The 18,743-nt window shown below is 34.3% G+C and overlaps 1 protein-coding gene across 1 annotated transcript; it reads right to left on the bottom strand.

The window, feature by feature from the left end:
• Nucleotides 1–1,018: 1,018 nt before the first annotated feature.
• Nucleotides 1,019–14,240, bottom strand: LOC126975832 (uncharacterized). The gene is made up of 8 exons (XM_050823866.1): nt 14,073–14,240; nt 12,838–13,006; nt 8,222–8,311; nt 5,348–5,548; nt 3,388–3,657; nt 2,957–3,299; nt 2,616–2,872; nt 1,019–1,813 (listed from the first exon to the last, which is right to left on the bottom strand). Exons 2-8 carry the CDS (start codon nt 12,985–12,987, stop codon nt 1,478–1,480), a joined length of 1,647 nt encoding a protein of 548 aa, XP_050679823.1. The 5' UTR covers nt 12,988–13,006; nt 14,073–14,240; the 3' UTR covers nt 1,019–1,477.
• Nucleotides 14,241–18,743: the final 4,503 nt, after the last annotated feature.

Below are 18,743 nucleotides of genomic sequence, written 5' to 3'. Positions count from 1 at the left end.
TGCTCGGTCCATCAGGTCAAATTTAAAATACAGATACATTCATATAATGTCAATACTTTGTAACATGATTAATCAGATACTCACACTCACTCACACCCACCCACACACACACACACACATACAGAGTGCACTTTTTGACCTTTCGGTTCATATTGTTAACCTTAGGATGTAAATTGGTTGCCTACAGGACAGGCTACGCCTAGTGTAGGGACCAAATATAATTAATATTATGTGATAAAGTGTCTGTATATAATAAATAAATAAAAAAAAATAATAACTATCAATATTAGATGTGGCACAATAAATAATATTTATTAACACACTACTGCGATGTGATTAGAGACGAACAAGAAGCCAGCGACGTATGCCATTACAATGAGCTCTATGGTATAATGTACAATAAAAATTGATTAATCCCAATGAATTTCCTTTCACTTTATAATCACCATGAAATGCACTTATATGCACAAAGTAGGTATAAATTTGATAGTTGTAAGTTCTATACTTTTCGAGAAAATCAAATCAGAGTTCCAAATACTTTTGGCGGGTGGACGGTTTATTTGCTGTCCAGTGTAGTTCTGACTCGAATGTGTAAAGGATGAAGAAGAAGAAAAGAAGAAGTAATGAAAAGTGATCCAGGTGAAGAAGAAGATAGAAGAGACTTAGGTACCGCCGCCAAGGAGAGGAACAGCGGCAGACCGGCTAAGTGCATGTTCAGAAAATTGAATGCAAATATAGACCCGTTCATAAAAGCGGAGTATTTTTTTCCAATACCTGACCTACTCTCGTGTCAATATGTATGTTTATTCGACACTTTATAAGGTCGGCAACACTCTTGTAATTCCTCTGTTGTTACAAGAGATTATAGCCGCGGTGATCACTTACCATAAGGAGAGCCAGCCATATGTATGCTCGTTTATATTTCTCTTCGTTAAAACAATTTGATGAATTGCTTGTGCGTAACAAGCAAAAAAATTAAGGTTAAATAAAAATATTTATAGGCCAATAAAACAAAACATCATACAAAAATATATATTTATTAAGAAATTAAAGAAAGTCAAAATTACGAAAAATTTACTGTAAAACAATTATTTTAGATAGTAAGCCTTTATTGCTCTCTCCGATAACTTCAAAGATTGATAAATAGTCCCTTACAATACAGCGTAGTCACAAATACCGTTTAGGGGAATTTTATATAAAAGAATATCTTCAATGGTCGAATCAATTAATAAACATGCCAATCGGTTCATGATTTTCATCAAATACTGGCAGTTCTCAAATTGATTGGAAGCTGTTTGTCTAAATCGGGCTACCAGAGCAATTACTGCAAAGATGGACGTTTCCAATGTAAGCTCGATTTGACACTAACTATCGTTTGTTGGAGCTCATATCGCGCCAAGCAAATAGTGGCATTTCAATACAATTTTATGACAGAATCATTTTATGTATTGCAACACCATTCGACGCTCGCAGTTCTTTAAGGCAGGGGGTGGAAGGTCAGCTCGGTTTGTGAGTGTGCGAACAGCAAGTTGAGCTGGGAGTCCAATCCCACGTTGTACAGCTTCACAAGTTTCGCGATCGGCTGGCTAGGATCTTTGCGAACGAGGGCTGTGCCGGATACTTTCATGAGGTGAACCTCGGAGTCGGCCGAGCCACCTCCAGTGGTGGCCAATTTAACGTGGCAAGTGACGTCAACTTGAACGTGTTTCTCCACTGCTGGTCCGCGCTGCCCTGGAACATCGACGTATTCTGTTTTCTTTTCAACTTGCGGCAAGTCAGCACGGAATACGACAGCCTCTCCAATCACCAGGCCCTGTAAGTAAAATATCATTAATATTATTGCGTTCTTTATTTCATCATTTTTTTCATTAGCTACATCATCATCTACAGTCTCTTTCATATATACGTCTTTCACCAGATAGAGTAGTAGATATTTATAATATTAATAATTCGCTAACACTGTTTTGATCCAATTGTAAGTGGAGTTCTTTTTTTGCCTTCATTCATATCATTATCATCGTCTCAGCCAGAAGACGACCACTGATAAACAAAGGCGTCCCCCAAAGATCGCAAGTACAATCGGTCCTGCGCTGCCCTCATCCAACCTATTTCTTGACCAGATGGTCGGTCCGTCTTGTGAGAGGCATACCAACAATACGTTGTCCGGATCGTTTTCGTGTGGTGTTCCACCAAAATAGCACCACCCCACCTCCTCCCGTAGGTGTCGTTAGACGCAACTAAGAGAGAATGGGCAGCAGCATCTTTCCGAGAGACCGCCAACTGCGTTCGCCAATCAGCCTGCCAATCGTGATGATTATGGCAAACCCCCACAAACTTCTGTTTAGGGGGTTTTGGGATTTCGCATTGTTTTATATGCGTTCACTGCCCCTTAAATGATTATAAACATGTCATTCATATGAAATTACATAATTTTATGTATTCAAGAACGCAAAGAGACCGATGTCTCTACAAGAATGTTTCTTTATAAATAGATACAAAGTTTATTTTGCTCACACATCATCTCTATTAGTAAATAGTTTGTAATGTACTGGCGCTCGTCAATCACTAGCATCTAAATGAATCTTGGATCTGATCCAAATAATTACACAACTTACTTCGTTTCCTGTGATGTAGAATTTCATGTCAGGATGGATGGCACGCACTTCCATTCCTACGCCTTCTGGGTGGGAGTCGGACCAGAAATAGTTATTTGGTGCATTGAGAGAATCTGGTTTGAAGGTGATACGTTTCCCATAGCCCATTCCAATAGATTGCAGAAGGAGACTGCGACCATCAAATAGATGACGTCGGCTGCTGGCTGGACGAACACGATAGTAGAAACCAGCAATAATACGGGGATCAACGTATGTTCCTGTAAACATATAAGAATCAATATTTTGTAGCGTCGTTTATATATACAAAGTTACCCAATAAACATGACAAAATCGTATCGTACCTATAACAGGAAGTTCATATCTTTCCAGCCCAACAAGACTATATTGACAAGGAATGTCATTAATTGCTCCTCCGTTTACGGTTATCTTCCTAGAAGATGTTTTCACACCCGGCTTGAGCACATATCCCTTCTTAAGCTGTTTGATTCCAATAGCTACGTTCACGACTTTAGTAATTTCAGCATTTCCACGACCCTTTTTCAATAATGCTACCCCTGTTACCGGGACTAGTTTTGTTGCAGCATCATTTTCATACCACTCAACTTTGCAAAGAGTGTTGATCTTTACTTTCTTCTCAATCGAACCGTCTTCAACGATCTTTTGGTCCAACTCAATTTGGCTCTTCTGTAAATAAAACCAGTTAAAGTAAGATTACAATTTCTTTGACGCATTATATGTATTAATTTATTACATCTCTGTCGACTCAACTTACCTGTTGCTGAACGACCTCAAGGAAACCCTGAGGCTCGTGGTTCGCATCGTAAATGGTAAATTTATCCCCAACTGAAACTGCTTCAATCTCAAATACAAATCCTTCCGGACGAGAGTCAGTCCAAAAGTAATTAGCATTTTCATTCAAAGTAGAGTTCAGAGGCTCAAATGTTAACCGACGAGCGTAACCACGGCCGATAGACTGCAGAGTCAAGGCCTTGCCATCGAACAAATATCTCGGCTTCACGGAGAGTGGCGCAGCGTCTAAAGCCTGAAATGTTCATTACATAATTTACACGTGGATGTGAAAAAAATTACATTGGGCTAATCAATTTAAACTTTTACAGAGAACTTTGCAATTTTAATGAATATAAATAATTTAAAAAATTTGATAGACTAATTTTTAATTAAATTCTTAGCAAATACAAACAAAGAAAAAAAATACAAACATTGAAAAAAATACAAACATTTAAAGATATTATTCCCATAATGAATGCTAACTGAATTTATTGAATGTGTTAATACTTTATGAATAACATGGTTAAATGGTTGGGACATTAAAATAAAAATGGCAAAAGCCCTTATGAATGATACTTATGGTTTACCTATATTATGCCAAACATGCTGCCTGCCAGTATTTCAATGGACCAGCGTCTCAGCCAGCGTTCGTGGACGGATTGTTGCCTCTCTGGGCGTTGTTCTGAAAAACTGGACGATCCACATACCTTCGCCTACAACGGCACACAACCAGTGGCAAAAAACGCGAAATAACAGTGTTGGACGTTGATGATATTTTCAATTTAGGAAATGTCAGCAACGGACACTGTCAATCATTGCCCCGTAATTATAAAAACCCGTGATACGAACTGCCGAAATTGACTAGCGTGATGCAGATGAATTTAGACCATTTCTCTTAAATTACTACAATCCAAATTAAAATAAAAGCAAAGGGTAATTAATAATAGTGTCTTGTAACATTAATGTGAGGTTGCCATTTTAAAAATACCTTTCATCAATGATAAGTTTGAAACAGTGGCGATTACAGAAACGTTAATCAAATAACTAATAAAATTAATACTAAATATTAACAGCTAGGCCCAATTATGTGACATAAAATTTCTTAAATATTATATAAATGATGACTACCTCACTAATTATAAGGAAAGCGAAAGAAAACATATGTGTTATTTAAGTATATATATTTTACCGTTTGCGGTTATACTTAATGAGCCTTATCGAATATTCTCGAAGTTTCTCAATGTCTGAGATGGTTTTGATGAAATAAATTGGCAAACTGTAGAAGTACTTAATGAAAGAATTTTCGTTAAGACCGTAAACATTTTTGTAAGATCTAATGGAAATAACTCACCGACATCTTGATTCTGCAAAAAACCAAACTTACAAAAATGTCTTCGTGTAATCGCAAACGACGATTTCTTATCGTTCAAAATTTTACGGACATATAAATTTGAATATAATTTATAATCCTCGACACTTTAAAATAATACTATTTATACACAAAGGGAATTAATAATCATATTACAAGACTACTATTTCATATATTATACAAGTCTAAACTCATCCATCGTTACTTTTAAGCAATTTCTTTCGCAGTTCAGTGAATTTTTGCCCGAAACTTATATGGATCTTCAAAGTTTTTCTTTGCGACACAAAAGTCTGAATACATTGATGACAACAAAAGCTTCCAAGTTACATTTACTATCGAATCGGCGTGAACATGTAAACAAGAAGTGCAGAGTTGAGGAATAATCGTGTCTCTCGAATCGGAATGTATATGTAAGTTATCATCGCAAAAATGAAAACAGAAATGTGGACGATTGCTGTCAAGTTATTAACATTGCAAGTGCAATCATCAACACTTCCTGGCTTTGTTTATAAAACAACTATTCCTCAAGTTACAACAGGGCAATGTTGGGTTCAAGTGGAAGTTATCGTCTTACCTGCATTGGTCTAATTTTGTATCGGAATCCAGTTCTGACTCGTGGGTCTATGTATACTCCGATGACTGGCATCTGATGCGGAGCAGGCTTGGGTACTCGGTACACGGCAGGGATATCTCCAAGAATGCTGGCATCGAGCGTAACTTCCTTCTCATATGCGCTTCCTGACCAAAAAGTCTTGGAATGGACCTCATAATGATCCTAGAAAAGAAAAATCCATTATTCCAACATATTACCTAATCTAAGGGACCTAACCTTATTGGAAATGGCAAATACCTGAGAAGATTTGACATAACATTCGCAATAATGGCAGTTACATTCTGCGCAATGAATCAATGTCTTCAGCATTATTCTGATGAAATACGTCTGGCGACTATCTAAGCAGGTGTTTAGAAGTGAAATAATAAAAGTCAACTCATTTGAGCTGCATATTATGTGTGTACGTAGATTTGGCGTTGTAGTCTATCTCGGCGCCAAACAATTTACGTTGTTACATTTCAAAGATATATATTTGGATTACTTATATACTAAGTCTTATTGTCAATTCCAAAGTCGCATTTAAAACTCATTAATATTAATTTATTCCGGTTGGTAATTAAAACAAACAAAAAATAATTTTAAAAGAAAGAATCGTTTCCTAATTCATCATCAGTATTGGTATAATTTTAAACATACTAATGTTGATATTTTATATAAAATACATTTATTTAATATGAAGGTTATTTTTTTAATTTAAAAAGATTAAACTTTTATTTTTTATATTTAGATTTAAGTGACACCAAATTTATCAAATTATGTCGGAAGAGGAAGGAAATACATGAGTTTTGAAAAAGGTCAAGGAATTCTAAAAATGTACGAGAATATGATTATAATATTGTCATCATTGTGTCTATGGCTGGATATTATTAAATGTAGACATTACTACTAGCATCTAGCGACTAAAATTTAAAAGTGACTTCATCGTGTTTTAAGTATTACTAGTTTGGTTCTAGTAGGTATTATTTCATTGTTATGCATACATAACATCATAACAATTTGCAAGCAATTGACAGAATTGTCGGCCATTAAGCCATTCGTGTCTTATTAGGTATTTTCCTTACAATATTTCTAGTTAGGTCGTTACAACAAATTGAGCTTTTAACGAAGCAATATTGAACAGTCAATTATTTTCAATATTGCTAGATATAATAGGTGCAAAGTCCACACAGAGATTGACGTTTCTATTTTCCTGCGTTCTATTTCGGTCGCTCCATTATGTAAACATATTCCCCGCATAGATCTTGTCTTCGGATGAAAGTTGAATTCAGATCACATGTTCAACTATTGAGATGATCATTTGAAATTTTTAGTTCAGCCAATGTGATCAAACCTCTTTTGTATGATTATTTTTCAAGTAGTTAGATTTAATAATTGCATCGATGAATACCGATAAAACTTTTAAAATCACGATAAGAAATACAAATTAGTTTAAGTATTAAAGTATTTTTTCAATATACAAAGGATTTCTTACGAAGAGTATTATGAATTCAGTAGCTTCCAGTCAAATATTTCCTAGAACGTAATTGTAGGAACTTATTTACATTATTCATCACACAAGTTGTGTCTAATTAAGTATAAAACCGTATCAGTGCGAAAGTAACAGAGCCATATTTGGAACGAATAGCAATTTTCTAGAACTCTATAGAATCCTTATTCTGATTAATGTTGTCGACCTTTGAGAGTGGGAATCATTGAGTATCTATTAGAGAAGAGCAATAAATGCAATAGAAAATGTGATGAGACTTTAAGTAACTGTCGACTTCAAATTGTATACATATATCAGTCGCAGTCTGATAACGGAACGGCAAAAGTGTGCTTAAAGCCAATGTAAGCACACTTTCCTCCTTAGTCGTCAATTGTGTGTCAATCACCAAGCCTAAGTGTGCTATAAAAAGTGCATAAATAATATATTAACGACTCAAAAAAAGATTCTGTGACTTATCATTGGTAAGATTATTTTATTATATAAGATTGATATGCAAAAAGCGGAAGTAATTTAATAAAACGAATATTCTTTCATTAAATATGGTTATTGACAAGTCCCCAGACAAGACCCGCTTGTCAGAATGGGACAGATGAAAGGACACAATCAGGAATGTATAGACATAGCAGTCGAAGCTTTTTATGATGATATTGATGTTGTATGAGGTGCATTGTCTTTCCCCCTTATTCATAATGGTCCGCTAACTTAAAACAGCCGCTATGGAGTGTTTTTTCTCATACTGACTAAGGTCAATAGAAGAAGACAGAGTGAGAATTAGCAATGCTTTAAGTTAGCAGACTATTATGAATGAGGGGGGATATGTATAGAACGTCATTGACTTCAAACGTTAATATTTGTTTAATTATAACTTAATTGTTGCGATAACAAAGGGTGGGTCGGCAGTCGGCACTAATTAATGACTTTTGCGTCATTCAACTGTGACGCTGTACACGGAACCATTATTCGTTATCAATAATATAAATATATATTAAGTATTTTTTTACAAACAATGTATGTGAATTTGAAGCGCTAATAACAGCATTAAACTAAATTAATGTTAAAATGGTACTTATAACTTATAGCTCATCATATTATAATAACACGCAAAAAAAAACCATTAAAATCCCATTTGAAAAAAAATCAGATGATTGATATAATTCTATAAAGACGCAAACAGCCGATACAACTTTACAAATATGAAGTAAAATTACATTTATTACATTATAGCTCTCAAATTAGCCACAAAAATCATGCAATTAATACAGGAATTTGTGTCTAGTCTAGTCGAACCCAATCAATTACTAATAATTGATTATTTTATTCAAACAACAATAAAGCGTAATAAATCTTACCGATATTTCCAATTCATGAAATGCTTCCTCTCCATCACTTTCATAATCACTTGCAGCCGGTATCAATGATTTATGTGTAACTTCGGGTTCCTAAAACAAAAATATTTTATAAATATAGATAGGTATGCGGAAAGGTTGACAATCCCTGAATATTACAGAATCATCATTCATGTCGCGTTACCGATTGGCTGTTATGACTGTTACAGGGATTATCAACCTTTTCATGTAACCATGAACAATGCTGTATAAAATTTCAATAACGGCGCTGAATGAAATACCCTCTCTTTATACAAGCAGAACACCGAACTATAAACTATATTAAAATGTGAATAAAAATAATACAACAAGGAAATTGGATTACGGAATTATTAATTTATTTATACAAATATTACGAGGACTAGAAATAATATTATGTATTAAATATAAAAGTGAAAATAACTGTGTCTACGTGTAAAATCTGACGAGTTAATTACAATTTTAATGATTGTTGCTATGGATAATGTGTGAGGAAAGCTAATTAATAAGAGCTACGCAAAATGTTACTTCGTCCTCAAGATAGTGCGATATAACAGAACTAGACGTGGGCCAACTCGAATTCTCCTTACCGTGATAAAGTGGAAAATATTTTAATGAATTCTTATTCCGTCTAAAAAACAATACCCAATTTATTTACATCATGCGATTGTCCAGAGTTATTCCACTGATAACAGAGTTAATAGGAGTAGGTTTGGAAGTTTACCTACGAACTGTGGGCAAAAAAAAAAGCCAAACCACCGACTCACTTTTAAAGCAGGCAGTCATTGGTCAAGTGTATACCTACGTAACTGCTGTACTGTACTGATATTCCAGGTACTGCAGTTTGAATCCCAGTTATTGCGAGGGAAGTAATGGCTGGTCCATACGTCATTCTTGTGAACGAGCGCTAGTGCTTGAACGGTGTTCCTATCATTGAGAACTCTGCTCTTATAAATATTGAGAAAAATATAAGAAGGCGTTATATTGCGAAGTCCATTGCTATTTAAAATGTTACAACTATCTTTATTGTTGATACCGCAAAGTTTCACTAAATCACCTCTACACGATCGTCAGGAGCTGTTGTCTCGCCAATAAAATCTCTCGTTCTAGCGTTTTTTTATTTTATTCAATTAGTTTCTTAGGTACCTTAATTCCTAGCGAATAATCTTGTATGTCAACTTGAGCATATACATAAATGTTATAATAAGATCATACCAGCCGGCCTATAAGTAGGTCATAATATATCATTTAGTTGATAGAGTCGTTTATTATTTCATCAGACCCGGTCTTCTGAGAGTACGATTGATAACAAATTGAGGACAAACTTTATATCAGTTCGTCTATCTATGGCTATCAGCCGCTGTTCATTTTGAACTGCCCCGTCTATTTTTGTCGGATAAATTTATAATTCACGCGACGAATTTGTTTGAAGGGCACGAATTATTGAGCAAGGCTAGCGAGTGGCCTTATTTACACCCAACCTTACATGACTGAACAATCACGTTGGTTGGCAAGTTTTTAACAAAATTTTTAAAAGAACTAGTTTTGAAAGACTTTTACTACAATAATAATAAATTAATAAATTATAAACGATCAATTATTTCAACCAGACAAGATTCATCCATCATTATCCTTTATACAATCTACTGTATTATAATTATAAAATATTTGATTTTTCGCCATTAATGTGTAGTAAGTAAATGTTGCATATTTATTTTTAACCGACTTCAAAAAAGGATGAGGTTCTCAATTCGTCGGTTTTTTTGTTAACTTAAAACTTTCGACTGGGTGAACCAATTTTGATAATTCTTTTTCTATTTCAAAGTCAGTGTCATCCAAGGTAGGTTTGTAACTACATACATAGTTATAGGAAAGATGTGCTTGAGTCGTGAGGAGGCGAGAGGCGAGAGCGAGTCGCGGCGGAAGGACAACGATTGCAAAAATTACAATAATCGTAACTAGAATTAGATTGTATAAAAATACGCGATTATTTTTATACTTTTTAGTGCATATTATATGATCAATTGTTTTGGAATAGTATTGTTAATATTTTTTTATTATATCAGACCCAAGAAAGTATTTGACAACAATCTTCTTTATGTCCTCTACAAGTTTTAGATAGTCAATACAAACTTTAACAAGGAACAAATTAATCTTGTTTTTTTTTATTTCATTAAAATGCCACAAAAACCAAGGTTTAACTGTATTAATTATCAATAGATACTAACAATTACTTAACGACGATTAATATTGTTATTTAAAATGTAACTGTTATTGTTTTGTATTATTTTTGCAAGTGATCTGGTACTTAACTATTGAATAATTTAAATAACATATTGTATTATGATGCATTTGATATATCTAAGTATTATAATTAAGACTAGCTGACCCCGCAAACGTTGTTTTGCCATATAAATTATTTTTAGAGTAAGACCGTTTCTTGGACATTGCACATTATTTTATTTTTATAAAATAAAAGAATGTTTCTATAACAAGCGTAGCCTAAGTTACTCCTCATTACATCAGCTACCTGCCAATAAAATTCCCATCAAAATCGGTCCAGTCATTTCAGAGATTAGCCGGAACAAACAGACAGACAGACAAAAATTGTAAAATATGTTATTTTCTGTGTATATATTCATATACATTTAGTAAAAAAACGTTTTTTTTAATATTACAGACAGACACTCCAATTATATTTATATATATAGACTTAAGCTTCAAGAATTTTTTATCTATGCTATTTTTTATCCTCAATAATGGTGCGCGCAATCGTCTAACCTGTAGTTTTCGTTTCAGCAATTATTTGAATCAGTAATGAATTTGAAAAATATATTTCATTATTGTACAAGAATTGATTGATGATAAACTTTCTGTTATAAGAATATTTAAGCATTAAAATGTTACTGCTGATAAGAATATTTTAGAAAATCATTGTATCACAGTCACAAACTCAACCAAAATTGAAGAATGACTCATCGTACGCTTATCATTTCTCAGAATTGCAAAGCTCATTTACTTATTAACTTTAGTGCCTGATAAAGTATAAGTAATATAGAAAAAAAGTTCTTAACAAATTGCAAAGGATGTATCTAAAGGATGTATGTATATAAATAGGAATATTATCTAAGGCTCATTTAAGTATATTACTGAAGAACTAACAGCTAGTGATTACATATTTAAATCAAAATAGACCTTTTTCATTTAGGTTTTGTTTTTGGATTTACTCCAAATTTTGCATTCGAATTAATCGCGGCATGCTATCAACTAGGCCTCAAATTATGTTTTACATAATTAAAGTGAAAATTGTGTCATAAATCATTTGATTGTTTGGTCAGCTAGGTCCAAACTCCGTATTTCTTCAGGCTGTTATTGAAATGAAACACTGTTTGGTTATGATTGGATCAAACTCACGAAATACGAAGCCTCTTAAGCTGTAAATAAGATAGTGCATATACATAATATAACACCTCGGAGATATGTAAATACGAAACGTATTGTTTTTTAATTTGACCCAATCCTCCCTTCTTCTTTGATGGGATTCTCGTTTTCTTTTTTTTTATGGAAGGGAAGGTCACCTGATGGTAAGTAATCGCCGCAGCCTAACTCTTTTAACACCAGAAGATTACAAGAGAGAGAATTATTTTTATTGCGGGTAAAATTACACGTAGATCTGTGAATGGAATACATTTACATTGAAATACTGATTATTTTAAGATGGCTGTCAACATTGAATATTATGTTCACGTTATTAACAGTTCTCCTTTATATAAGCTTACTATTTTACTTGTATTCGCGATTCAACAAGGCCAATCTTTATAATAATATTATAAATACTACCAAAATAAATGTGTATATCGGAAGTGATCTCAAGATCATGCCCTTTCAATGCTCACGCGTAAAAAACTGATCGAAGTTCAACGATGAACGGTCGTGTATATTATTATAGCGATAACAATCGCCAACTACCCGCATTAATGTCTGTCATAACTCAAAAGAAGCTAAATTTCAGGGAATCATTTCTCTTTGATATAACTTCTGACCATGGATGTACGTAATCAGAATAACATTAGAGGAAATAAAAATGTGTAAGTAACATAAGAATTGTTCTATCGTAATATTGTATTTTAACTGTTTTCGCTTGAATAGTAATAAAAGTTGAAACTTCAACGTGTTATTATTCTGAAACAATCATATAACAAATATACCTCAAGAATGCAGTCTCGGTTACTGAAAGAATAACGCTAACTAATACCAGTGGGAGGCTCCTTTGCACAGGTAGCCGGCTAGATTATGGGTACCACAACGGCGCCTAGTTCTGCCGTGAAGCAGTGATGTGTAAACATTACTGTGTTTCGGTCTGAAGAACGCCATAGCTAGTGAAATTACTGGACAAAGGAGACTTAACACCTTGTCTCAAGGTGACGAGCGCTTGTATTGTAGTGCCGCTCAGAATTTATAGGTTTTTTCAAGAATCCTGAGCGGCACTGCATTGTAATGGGTAGGGCGTATCAATTACCATCAGCTGAACGTCCTACTCGTCTCGTCCCTTATTTTCATAAAAAAAAAAAACAAATAATGGCAAATAAATGAAAGTATACCTGTGCCGGAGGCAGTGTTTCCACTAGTGCTGGTTCCTCATCAAGAGCAGTGGATGTTCCAGCTAGTCGGGCTCTGGTCAGGTTCCACAGACGGCGCAGGGCCAGAGGTGCCTCCTCCACTTGCATATCTACAGCTGGGCTCGACATCATCTTGACTCAAATGTGTTTTCTAGTTAAAAACCATAAGCTAAGTCTAGAATGGTCTTTTAATTCACACCTACGTTAAATTTAAATCTCTTGTGTATTGTCGTCGAAAGTTGTACAGATTAAGCGCATTATTTCCGAGTTGTAGAAAACAAGCAAAAAATAACTCAATGGTGGAAGGTAACGTATTTGTTGTAAGTATACTTAATTAAATAATCTAAATCGAATGAAAAAGTAATTATTAATAGGTATCCATTTTACTTCAAATATTATCCGAATTATTTAGTTACAAAAGTGTTGCACAGTTTAAATAATAATTCAAAAGTTTCTTGTTATGATCGGACTATAAATGAATTCTACAAAAAAATCTTGCACCTTGAAATGCTAGACGGTTTAAGTTGTTTAACATTCGAACAGGGAGAAAGGTATGTAAGGATAAAAAACCAGAAACATTTATATAAACTGGTTTGTCATCTGTTGACCAGGGTATTGAACATATCGTTATGTTTTTTTTATAAAAATAAAGATTGAAGAATAAATAAATACAGTTTATCTCAATCATTACAGTTTTGGTGTCGTTAATGTCGAGGAAAACGCATTTCGAAATGACTCGTAAGCTAAACACTTGTTCTATTTATAATATTGTTCGATTAACAATTTTAAAAATAGAATCTGTAATTAATACTATTACAAATTGACAGAATATCGTAACTGTAACATGATGTGTTGAAAGCGATTTGAATAGAAACAAGTCAAGTGGTGAGAGAAAGTTGGGTAATACTTAGCTGAGTGCAATTATGTGGCTGTCGGCCATTTGCTGCTACGTGCAACGCCTTACCAATGTATTTATTTTCAAGAATGTTCCTCCCAGATTATAATTACGGAAATCACTACTTTCTTTTAGTTTTCATTAGATGTAAAGTATTATTTGCTAAGATTTAGGTTTGATAAAGGTTTAATAAATTACAACACGATTGTGACACGGATTTTTGTTGCAATATTTTTAACTGTTAGTAAAATATATTGCCGAAAAAGATATTTTTCCAAATAATTCTATAATATTCAACTTAACAGTTAAATATAGGACTTACCTAGAGCTAACAGAGTAAAATTTGGTACACGCAAAACCTGAGATGTCCAAGTTGAGAAGTTTTAATCTGCAGTGCAAAATTATTTCGGTTGACAAACGCTATTAAAATTGCAGTACAAAACGACAGAGCAACTTGAAGTCTCGAACACGACTGAGGGTTAACCAGACGTTGGAGGTATTTTAAACTTACTAATCAGTCCTCCCCATGTCATCGTCGAGAGTAAAAGGGACATTGCTATTGAAATGAAAGAGATAGAAGTAGTTGCACGCGAGGACCGCGTGCGGACCGTCGAGACAATTACACACACATAGAAACGACTAACGAGTTACGCATGCTTCCAACATTCAAGCTATTGATAGGACTCAAAACGACGAGGTCGACAACGTCACTGTCCTCCTTTCAGCGAAAAGTTCACAGGAGGGTGAATCAAGATTCTGATTTCTGATACTGTGCTATTACAAATTATTAGCACGATTTTCAGCGCAGTTCAGTGTACTTCAGAACGACATACGAAATATTCCACAGGTCTATAACTCAAATACTTTAAATAAATATTATTCGTTTACTTTTAACATTTACATTTATATATTACCACATAGATTGTCATTGGTATGTATTCAGATGTCTGAAGTTTTAGTATGCACCAGGAAATGAATTACGGAAACTATTTATACATTAATCTGAGACGATACAATATAAATCTTACGAAATCAACAATCGACTGAAAGAAATATCATTAATTGAACATCAAAGGCTGAGATCTGTAGAGCGTATAATTAGAATTTACTTACGTAAAAGTTTTCTGTGTGTGATAAAATGCGAACTTGACTTTTGTATTGAGCTGTCTTTAACTTAGGATCAGAATAATTTCAGCATACAAAAACGATATCAAAGATTACGCTAGGCTTACACTCAACTAAGTTCTACGCAAATTGTAAGAATGTTCTATAGATCAGCCTTACCAAAGAATATATAATAGTACAAGGCTATAATGGTACATGCTTCGTTGTGCTCGCTTTAATGTCACTGCTTGTGGCGGCGACATGGGACGGGTTCCCTTCCCTAAAATGTAACTGAGGGAGGCGATGGCTGGCTCATGCGTCATGCTCGTGAACGGGCGCTGCTTGTGGTGGAAGGATGGTCCTGTTGCCGGAGGCTCGTCTTGAGATTCTTAAAAGTTATTATATAATATATACATTTTTTTATATATAATCCCTTATAAAATGCTCACAGAATATCTTTATTACCTAGCTACTGTACTCAATAACTTTTTAATGTATTAATTTACATTTACTTTTTTGACTTACTCGTAAGACATTGACAATTTGACGTTTGAGTATGTTTATACATATTATATTTTATTGAAATTATTTGTAAAACAATGAAAATGTAAATCTTGATTTAAAAGAGTGGCAATGAGTTTCTTGCTACTTCTTCTCATTAGCTCAACCCTTTATGAAGTAGCGGTAGATTCAATAAGAAAAATTTTTTTTTGACATTCGTAACTATCATTTCCGTGACCTACATGAATAAAGTGATTTTGAATACAGGTATAATGTGGACCACTCAAATTATTTTTTTAATGGATTCTTTTGCGGGAAGAAATTCATTAGCGCCAGTTTTCCAATAACTCATATTTTTAAATTCAATTTACACTAACAAAATTAAATTTCATTACTAAATAAATTACAACATGGAAGACATGAATTTTAAAGTGAAACTTTTATCACATCGGCTCAAACTTGTGTCGTCTATGTGTTGCATGTCGCGTGACGGTCGGGCGGCGCCTATAGTTCGCAGCAGCTGACCGTGTAGTTTGTAGATTATTACTCATTTGTGTCAGTGCTCCACGCTATTTTGTTTGTTTTTATTATTTCCCATTATCATTCCAATTTTCCAAGCATAAAGTTAAGATTGATAAAGCGATTTTTATACACTTAATGGAATATTATTCCAAACATTTTTAGTTAAATGTCTATAATTTGAACAAAAGATTCACTTTAACCGTGGTTTCATAAAACTACACAACCCTTATTATGAGTGATGAGTGTGATTCAATCACGATTAATTTTACTTCGCAATACAAAAAAACGGAGTCATTTTCTATAGCTGTTCTTCCCGTTTTCTGTAAAAACTAAACAACATATGAAGGAGAAACTTTGGTTCGACTTATGATAAAATTAAATTTAAATTATACCGAAAACAAACAAGAATTTCCTCGCTCTGATAACCTGCAGTTAACGTTTGGGTGGCAAATTAATATTTAGTGCGGATATATATTTCTTCATAATTATGAAACAGTCGTTTAAGTTTATATTTTATAGGTTCACTGGTCACCTGATGTTAAGTTAAAATCACCTCCGCCCACACACTAGCAAAGCAGTATCACAGGATTATTTATTGAAACATCAACTGAAAATACAGATCATAGATTGATGGTAGCATGGCATTACCAAGGGGAGGGCTCAGATGTGGTATTCGAATCTGCGAATTCGGTGCAGTCAAATTTCACCACCGGAAATTACCTCAAAATGCTAAATTCTAGCCGCACCATATTGACGTCTGGCATTTGTTCTACAACCGCGCGTTTTGAAAGTAATTTCTTGATTCGCACAGCCACTTAGTGGAATCAATTACCGGCTGCAAATTACCCGAACCGATGCGACTTGGAGATCTTCAAGAATACATCATACATAATACTTTAAAAACCACCCTCTCTTATAAAAATGACGATTCGCTGTTACTTTGGTCGTTATATGTATCGTTACGATTCAAATTATCTTCCTCTTCTTCTTTGACCCCATTTGTCGTATTACACAACGGGTTTCCTTATCTTGCGGCGCCGTGTGGCTCGCATATTGGTCTCTTCAAAATAAGGTTGAGACGTTTCATGTCCTTTTAGATATTTGCCATCCAGGTGGTTTAGGCTTTACCTCTACCACTTTTACCTGTAGCTCTGGACAAGTAGTTACTACTACTACACATAACGTGCCCATACCACCTGAGCTCTGATTGTGACACTTTTGCCAGTTATGGGTGCAACTAAAGCTTCCCTTATATGTTAAACATGCAGTCTGCTTTTACTTCTCCCACCCATCTCAGCATACGAATTTCAAATACGTTAATGTTACATTAACATTGATAATAGGGGTTAAAGTATCAAATTGCCGTTTAATTGTAATACAGGCACTTCGAATTGACATAGAACCTTCATGGTTTGAGATTTTCGAGTGACACTTTTTACACATGGTATTAATGAAGTTCAGTTTTTAAAAAATGAGCAACAATCGACTATCGAATTTCAGTGGTTTTTTTATTGAGCGAGTGATTTTTGAATACGAATTTTGACGCGGAACTAACGTGGCAGAAACAGCTCGCAATATCAATGTTTCGTTTGGAGAGGGCACTGCTAATGAACGCACCGTGCGATTTCAGTTTAAACGTTATTGTGATTGAAACTTTTATTTGAAGAACGTACCACGTGAAAGACCGCCAGACAGGTGAATAACAATAAATTGAAAGATATGGTGGAAGCCGATCCGAGCCAAACTACCCAGGAATTAGCGGCATGGTTTGACGTTACTTTACCAACAATATTGACTTATGTGCGTCAAATCAATAAAATAAAAAAATATGAAAAATGGTTGACTGATCTGCAGAAAGAAACGAGTTGCCTTGTTGAATCGATATAGAAATGAAGGAATATTGGATCGAATTCCGACATGCAATGAAAAGTGGATAACCGTAAGCGTAAAATGTAATGGCTGACCCAAGGTCAAACGCCGAAACAGTGTCCTAAAGCAAAGCTTACCAATAAAAGGTAATGGTAACTGTTTGGTGGTCTCAGCATGGTGTTATTCACTATAGCTTTCTCTGATCTGGCTTAGCAATAACGTAAGATGTCTATTGTGCCGAACTCTGAACATTGATAGCAAAACTAGCAGTGAAGCAGCCCCGACTCATGAATTTTTTTTCACCATTATTGCTCCATGATAACGCGAGACCTCATACAGCATTAAAAACCGTTTTAACTCTACAGGAACTGCAATTAGAAACCATTCGTCACCCTTCGTAGTTGCCAGACCTTGCTCCAACGGACTCCCATTTTTTTCGTGATTTGGACAATTTGAGGCACTACAAAATGCTTTCACACAGTTTGTCGAGTCTTAATCACCACCGTTCTTTTGCAAAGGCATAAAGGACCTTCCTATTGGATGAGAGCAATGTATAAATAATAATGGTTATTATTTTCAATAATCTAATAAATATGCCGTATCAGAACTCTGACTGAGTTCACAAAGGCAGCCTCTTGTATTATAGAAATTATTTAAATATTAAGACAAAATATAGACTTGTAAATTTTTATTTTTATCATATGTTTATTACAATTAAGTTCTTTCGATTGTATTTCAACTGGTGTTGACATTTGACATTGTGTGACTAAGATCTACTTATTATTATTATTATTGTGTGACTAGTACCTATAATCTATATGACTAAGCTTTTAAATTGTACCTATTAATTTGACATATATATAATTATTTGTATGGACAACTACACTAGCGCATTAGGATCACCCTGTAATGTTAGTGTAAAATTGAAATTATAATAAATAAATAAATGTTAAATTAAAAAATAAAATTCAATCCAAATCGGCAATTTCATACTTTG

This window comes from Leptidea sinapis, chromosome 38 (assembly GCF_905404315.1).
Source record: "Leptidea sinapis chromosome 38, ilLepSina1.1, whole genome shotgun sequence".
NCBI classification, from domain to species: Eukaryota; Metazoa; Arthropoda; class Insecta; order Lepidoptera; family Pieridae; genus Leptidea; species Leptidea sinapis.
Note: the sequence above shows the minus strand (reverse complement) of the source record. Positions and strands in the feature narration are given on the sequence as shown.

Coding starts and splice junctions, on each gene's coding strand:
- LOC126975832 (XM_050823866.1), bottom strand. CDS start 12,987: ATGATGTCGAGCCCAGCTGTAGATATGCAAGTGGAGGAGGCACCTCTG. Junction 8,312..12,837: donor AAACACTGCCTCCGGCACAG/GTATACTTTCAT, acceptor TTTTTGTTTTAG/GAACCCGAAGTTACACATAA. Junction 1,814..2,615: donor TCTACATCACAGGAAACGAA/GTAAGTTGTGTA, acceptor TTTTACTTACAG/GGCCTGGTGATTGGAGAGGC.